The sequence below is a fragment of the Mustela nivalis genome (assembly GCF_964662115.1).
Source record: "Mustela nivalis genome assembly, chromosome: 3".
Classification (NCBI taxonomy): domain Eukaryota; kingdom Metazoa; phylum Chordata; class Mammalia; order Carnivora; family Mustelidae; genus Mustela; species Mustela nivalis.
In genome coordinates, this window is record NC_139022.1 from 8,969,557 (window position 1) to 8,976,995 (window position 7,439).

General features: G+C 57.4%; 1 protein-coding gene across 1 annotated transcript in view; it reads left to right on the plus strand.

Moving 5' to 3' along the window:
* The window catches only part of LOC309861890 (gamma-2-syntrophin-like), a gene marked incomplete at its 5' end in the record, with an annotated part of 131,702 nt that extends 124,263 nt beyond the window's left edge, over window positions 1-7,439 (plus strand). The window contains 1 exon segment of the mRNA XM_082725200.1: window positions 7,283-7,439. Coding sequence (XP_082581326.1) covers window positions 7,283-7,423 — 141 coding nt within the window. The 3' untranslated portion in view covers window positions 7,424-7,439.

The following is a 7,439-nucleotide window of genomic DNA, read 5'->3' on the forward strand; positions in this document are numbered from 1 at the left end:
CATCCATCTTTTTCAAAGAAATGGAACAAATAATTCTAAAATTTATATGGAACCAGAAAAGACCTCGAATAGATAAAGGGATATTGAAAAAGAAAGCCAACGTTGGTGGCATCACAATCCCGGACTTCAAGCTCTATTACAAAGCTGTCATCATCAAGACAGCATGGTATTTTCCCCTTTTTAAAGATTTCAGCCATGCTTGTGGGTGGATTTCTTGGCGATTAGTGGTGTGCAGCGTATTTTCACGTGGTCATTGGCCATTGGTGTATCTTCTCTGGAGAAATGTCAATTCAAGTCCCTTCCCACCTTTCAAGAGGGTTGTCTCCTTGTGGTTAGTGAAAAGCGCCCTCTCTATGCATTCCGGGTGTTAACCCTGCGTCAGAAACATGACCTGCAAATGTCTTCCCCCAACCTGTAGGATACTTTCACTTTTTCTTCCCTTGAAACTGTCCCCTGATGACCAGAAGGGTATAATTTTGGTGAATCCAATATATCTGCTTTCTTGCTGCCAGACAGCCATGTGTGGTGACCCCCCCCCCACCTTGCAGACCCCCACCCTGAACCCATGAGGCTGTGCAAACGGTTTGCAGCTGGTTGTGAGCTCGCCCAGACGGTGGGATGCAGGCTTCGGACAGGATGCCACCACCTCAGTTGAGGCTGCTCACGTGCCACAGAGACCTGCAGGCCACCCGCCCTGCGAGAGCTCCCCAGACCCACACGCAGCTCTGGCTGCCTTCAGGGACTGCTGCTGCTCTATGCGTCCTGGGGGTCTGCATGGACGTCTAGCCACCGTGGGCCGTGATGTGCCACAAGCTCCAGCCAGGCAATGCTGGCCACCCCATCACAGGGTGGGAAACCTCGGCTGCTATCTGCATATCCAGACACTTCCCTTGTAAGACTTTGGTGTAAAAACAGATGGAGTGGAGGGAAGTCGAGCTCAGACCTTGGCTCCCATCTCGTGTGAGAAGCGGCCGTGCCTCAGTGACAGAATTCAATCTGGCCATGTTTCCCTGCATTCCGGGGAACTGAGGACAGGCTCCGTACAGGTTCCTGCTTCCCCGCTTGCAGGCCATGCCCTCAGACACTCTGGCGATGCCTGGATGGGTATGTTGCACCCAGACCGGCCATGGCGGGTGGCGTAGCCAGTGGGTGGAGGCCAGTGTCCTGGAGCCATGGTCCTCGTCACCTGCCATCTGCTGCCCTCAGCAAAGGTGGTGTGGACCCCACGCCAAGCGTCCCTGACTGTCAGGCACCATGGCTCACAAGGAGGTGGACGTCTCCATGGCACCAGCTGCAAGAACAGGGGCCTCCTCTCCCTGTCCCGGGCATGGACACCCGGCCCAGCTCAGTGAGGACAGCCTCGTCTCCTGCTGAACGCACGCCCACCGCTCAGCACTAGGGAAATTACCGTGCTGTGGAGGCAGACCCCACGCCTCGCACAGGCCCATCACTGCTCCATCCCCTTCTCTCAGGGCCTACTGTGTGCAGGGGGGTGTTGGTGGGGGCGGACGTGGAACAGAGCTGCACGCGGATGGGGATAGGTCATGTGACTTCAGACACAGGCGCTCAAGAATATGTCAGGAACCCTCAGTGTGGGGACCGGGGTCCAGGAAGGCCACACCCCGCCCTGGGAGTGTAGTGCCTGCGCCGGCTCCGGCCACGGATCACCTCCTTCCACCCCAGGGGTTCCTGCAAGGCCCCAGCTGAGGCCTTGAGGGCCTTCTGTCATGACGGAAAATGAAGTCACTGGTGGTACTGCGTCACCAGCGGTGTGGACGGGGTTTAGAGCTGCCGTCCCCACAGTACAGAGGACCAGCAGACTCGAGTGTGCAGTGGCCACCTGCATCCGCTTAGTTAGCAAGAACATACTTTAACAGGGACAAATGTGGCTTCTAGAATGATGGCCTCCAACCCAGGGATCTCCCAGAAACAATGCCAGTCAGCGTGGCCCACGGCCACTGACCCGTCCCTCCTCTGAGCCCACAGAGGACACTGTGGGGCCTTTGGTACCCATTTGTGTGGACTTGGGTCCCCTGGGGACCTGGCGGGGCTGGACTTCCACCTACTGTCCCCACCACCCCAACCTTGGCCGGTGCCATCTTTGTTCGGAAGCACGGGCATTCTGTAGAAAGTGAGAGTTGGGGGGACGCCCACCGTTGAGTCCAACAGGAACCGCCTTCAACCAGCATCTGCACACTGACCTGCTCTGTGGGGCAGTCCCAGTGAGCCTTCATTCCTAGACAGTCAATGAGCCACAAAGAGCCTCGAACAGGTGGATCCCCGCACACCTGTGCCGTCCACGCCATGGCCCAAGGTTACATGGTTGCTGAGTGCAGGAGTCCATGCAGGTGACTTGCTGAGGTTCCTAGGCGATGGGCTGTGGGCCGGGAGCTGGCCGGCAGCCCCAGCTCAGACGGGGTCTCCATTCATGCTGCCTCCTTCGCACCTGTTGGGGAAGCTTGGCCACAGGGAGTGGGTGAGAGGCTGCCACGGGAGCTCTGGTAGGTGTCTGAACCCCGGGCCTGCACCTCCTGATTTACAGAAAGCGCAAACCTGGTGGCCCTGTTGGCCTGAGGTTGGGCACGTGAGCACCGGAAGCGCTTTCCTTGGTGAGAAGGAGTGGGCATGAGTTGCACGGGGCTCCCCTATGACCACGGGTCTTGACCACCCCCCAGAGCAAGTGCCCGGGAAGGAAGGAGTGATGGACCAGCTGCAAATGTGATGTGAACGGGAAGGACCCTGGGTGAGCGAACAGCAGGCCCCCCCACTCACAATCCATGGCAGTCCTGCCGAGAGCCAGCCCGGTGCTAGCTAACGGCACAGGCTTGGCAGAAACTGCATTTCAGAATCTTCTGGAAGAGCGAGTGGGGGCTTAACGTGTGACCACTGGGCATAGGTCAGGCGTCCCAGACAAAGCTCCCTGCTTGGGCCCCTCTCCTCCTCACTGGCCATTCCCTCCCTGTTCACAGCTTGTTCCCAAGCTCGGTGGCAGAGAGAGAGACAGGATCACCGGCAGGGGCAGCATCCCAAAGTTTCCAGTCACAGTCCTTCCTGCCACACGGACCTGAGTGAGGACAGAGGGTACTCTCGTGGAGATGCACGATGGACATTGGCAGAGAAAGGCAGCTGGGGCCGTGAGGCGGGATTTTCTCAGGTGTGAGGACCACCAGGCCCATAGGGCCGCCTGACCAGGCAGCGGGGTCCCTGCCCTTCCGAGGTGGATGCAAGGCAATGTCTGGCTCCCACGTGTTGGTCGGTTACTGGGGGCCCCAGGCGAGGGGAGTGCATTTTCCCTGGTGTTCTCCTGCAGTCGCGTCTGCATCGGATTCTTAGTACTGACTGCAGAGCGAGGGGGACCCTTGTCCCCAGGAAATCGCCTCTGCGGACGTCCCAGTGTGGGAGGTGTGTCTCTTCATTGGGCGTGGAATTTTCCAGTAAAATGTTGGCCAGAGCAGAGAGAAGGCCTGGGGCCCCAGCAGCCTCCCGTGGGTAGGTAACTTTTGTCTGGAGCTGCTGCTCTGGACCCGCACCTCGTGCCAACGGTGCTGAGCACCAGGCACTCAGCTTGAAGACCGTGAGCCCAGGGAGAGGCCTCAGGCAGACGGGGCAGAGCTGTGTGGGGAAGTCAGACTTGATAACGTCCCAATGAGGTGCCACCACTGAGCTTCCACGTCAGTAAGACTCACGACACTCTAACCACATCATCGCCAAGTAGGACGGGTGTTGACACGTGAGTGGGCCAACGGAGCGAGAGCCATGGTGACCCTGGCATGGCAGCATCCGATGCTTTCTCCCAGGAAGGCAGAGCAAGAGCCTAGCGAGTGGCCTGCACTGGATGGCGAGGGCAGGGACAGTCCGGTAGACTCCATGCGGGTTGGGCGGTCAGCCACGGACCTCAGGAGGGCACCTGAATGGGTCCCCGTCTGACCAGATGGCAGACAGGCTGGATTGTCCCCTCCCGGGCCCCTGTTGTCCTGGGGAAGCGCGGTCTCAGGGAGACTCCTTTCTTCCAGCCATCAGCTACCCTCTTGGGCATTTGGGATCTTGGTTTTCCCTTGCTCTGTCCGGTGGCCACTCACCAGGAGCTCTGTGGTGTCTGCCCCCAGTGTCTGCCAGCTGTCACCACCTTTGCGCAGGTCCTGACCCTTTTCCCCAGGAGCACGGTCACCTGTCTCCCCGGTTCACGCTCCATCCACAGAGCCTCTGGGACAGTTGGGAACTGGGCCCCGCAACGGGCCAGCACTCACAGAAGGGAGATCCGCCCACTCAGACGTGTCCTGACCAATCCCAGGCAGCTGGTGCATTGAGACAGGCTGTGGTAGAGATGGGGTTTCTGGTGGAGAAGACTTGCCCTGGACACACGGGGGATTTCAATGTCGATGCACTGATTGGAGGTGTTGCTCTAGAGACCGAAGCCACAGACCTGAGGCAGGACAGAGGAAGAAGGAACATTTGCTCAAGTCTGGGTGACCTCGTTACTCATGTCTTTGAGGAGCCTGGCATGATGCTCATGGGTCTTTACTTCGTTACAGGAAAAGTTCCAGGTCCTAAAACACGAGAAAGTTGGTAATTGTGCAAGCTGCGACTCATGTTCCCAGTTGTTATCTTGGCCACCACGAGATCTTTAAAAACATTTTATGAAGACAGAGGTCATCAGGACACACATGCTGCCGAGGAAGAAAGGGGCCCAATGTGGGGGACAGGGGATGGATACGGGTGGGAGGTGGGAGTGTCTGTCCCCGGGGGCATGTGGCCCTCTCCCCAGCCCTCAGCCCTCTGGTCCATAAGGCCCATGGCGTCTCCACCAGTGTGGCTGTGCACTGTGAAAGGGCCTGACTAGACCGTGCACGAGAAGAGAACTGGTGAAGTTATGGGTTTTGAGGGTGAGCACACAGCAGGACCAGGCCCTGGGTGAAGTGGCCTCCTCCTTCCAGAGGCAGGTGTGTCCTCAGGATGCAGTAAACCCCATGCGCTGTTGCAGTCGTAGTTGTGGGAGGACGGCGTGTGGGCCACTTTGTCTGGAGCTTGTGGATCTCGGTGCCTCGTGGCAGGGACCGTACCGGCCATCCTCCAGGACGGGCTCAGTCCACCCAGCACTGTGTCCCAGTGCTCATCCCTGTGGGATCCGTTCCTTCCTAAGAAAAATGGTCCTCGCTGTATGGACAGACCACATGTCCCTCACACGTTCACCAGCCGAGTGGGCCTCCAAGCCGTGCTGTCTCAGCAGAGTCAGGCCAGTTCGAGGGACAAAGCTGCCAACATCATACTCAGAGGGAGACAACGCGACTGACCGCCCGGGGTACCTGGAGCTCTGTGACCCGGGCCTTCTTAATCTGTCCTTGAACGGTGAGCAGAGAACTACTCCGTGGCGCCCATCACCATGAGACAGTTCAGGGAAACACTGCTCTGGGGGTCCCGGCACTTCCTATGTCTCTCTTGCCCCGCGTGGGGAAGACTCTGTGTCAGGCCTTTGTCACCCGGTGGGCGGGTGTCACAGTCCGCTGTCACCCGGGGCCCGGCTGCACACGTGTCACCCAGAGAGCCTTGTGGGGACCCACAGCGAGAAGCCATCTGCCCCACACACCCCTCGGCCTCAGCCTGAATCGACTGCTATGTGAGCTGCTCTCAGGGGCCTCCCTCAGTGCCTGGAAAAGATGGACTTGGGGCGTTCAGTCGGTTCAGGGTTTCAACATCGTTGTCCAGGTGTGGGCACAAGTCAGGGGTCAGCTTGCCTTGACTTCGGGCATGGGGTCTGGGCAGCTCCTGGGTCCTGCCGGGGATGGAAGGGCCACTGGGTAAGGTGATGCGGCAGCAACCATGTGACTATCAGGACACTTCCGTAGGAGCACGTACCTCAGCTGCTGGAACATTTTGCTCATGACTCAGAAAATGCAAAAATGAACAGTGACCGGTCACCAACAGTCAGTCTGTCCTGCAGCTGTCACGGTTGGGATCCATTCTCATGCAAGGGAGGAACTTAATTCAAGGTGGAACACAGAGAAGGGGTCCCGTGGTTCCTGTACCTGACATCAGGGTGGCTCGGAGCATAGGGACCGAGGTTATGCAGGGCCCCCATCTGCCCCTCTGTGAGCAGGTGTCAGTGCTGGACACACCTTCTTGCTGACTGTGTGTGTTGGCAGAGCTGCTGTCCCCACACCCAACAGGCCCGTGTGGACACCCTGCGTCCGCTCCCAGGGTCCACGTCAGCCTCCCCAGGATGCTGGCTGCCCACTTGCCTCCTGTCCCCATTGTCCCCATCCGACAAAAGGAGCAGCTTCCAAAAAGAAGTCTCACGCCTACACAGTCCTAGGAGGGGACCGAGGTAGGCATCCTGCTTAAGGGAAGCGTGAAGCCAACTTTGAGATGTCAGATCTCAAATCACCAAGAGAAGAGCTGAGGTGGGTGTCGGAGCAGGATGTCGGGAGGCATGGTGAGGGGGCGAGTGTGCTTTGCCCTGGCCCAGAGGTCCTGCCCCCAAATTAAAATATCAGAGATCCTGCCCTTACAGGCATGGAAAGGAGCACACCAGGGATGAGACGAGCCAGCTGGCTGTCCTTGCTGTTGTGATACAGCTCTCCTGACGTTCGCACGACAGCTCAGAGCACAAGGCAGTTTGCACAAAGTTTAGTTAAGCTGTCAGTTAGGTAGCAGTTCTCTTAAAATGAATTCTGGTGGCTTTAACTATTTTGGAGTTTTATTATGCCAGAGTAGAAAAGAAAGAAACAGAGTAAGATGTGAGGCTCCTTCCCCATGTGTCAGGTGGGGTGGCAGCCAGACAGGAGTCATAGCTCACCATCATGCACGTCAGGACACCAAGGACCCATGTCTTCTCCCGTCTACATCAGCAGCAGGTCCGCACCCACCTGCTCGCAGATGCATCATGGACACTTGTGTGGGGTGTGCAGGGAGCGGGAAGACTGTCTGTGGAATGAGCTCCACATCACAGTCTCCCCAGGGTTCCACCCAGCTGGTGTCAGCGGGCTGGGGCTGAGGTATGGGACCCCTGGCCCCGCACAGACGGAGTTAACTCTGGGAGGTCGTTATCTCTGGGAGACGGAAGATAACAGGGTCAGGCCAGCCTGTGGGTGTCCACATAAACCAGGATCTTCGTGGCTATGGTCATGTTGACCACAGGACTCTGCCTCTCACTTTAAACCTTCCTACTTCGAGGGTATTTGTACCAGAGTGACTTTCTTGGAGCCCAAAAAGCATAGAATTCACTAAATGTTTCATAATATGCTATTCTAAGATGCACAGCATTATATTTTATTTTTCTTTGTAGGAACTCAAATTCCCAGACCTGACGGCCATCCTGCACTGCATTCACGCCTTCCTAGCAGCCAAGGTGGCCTCCGTGGACCCCGCATTCATGGACAGCCAGAGCATTACAAGGAAAGTGCTTCTGTTGAGCGCTGAACATTAAATTATTTTCTTAAGAT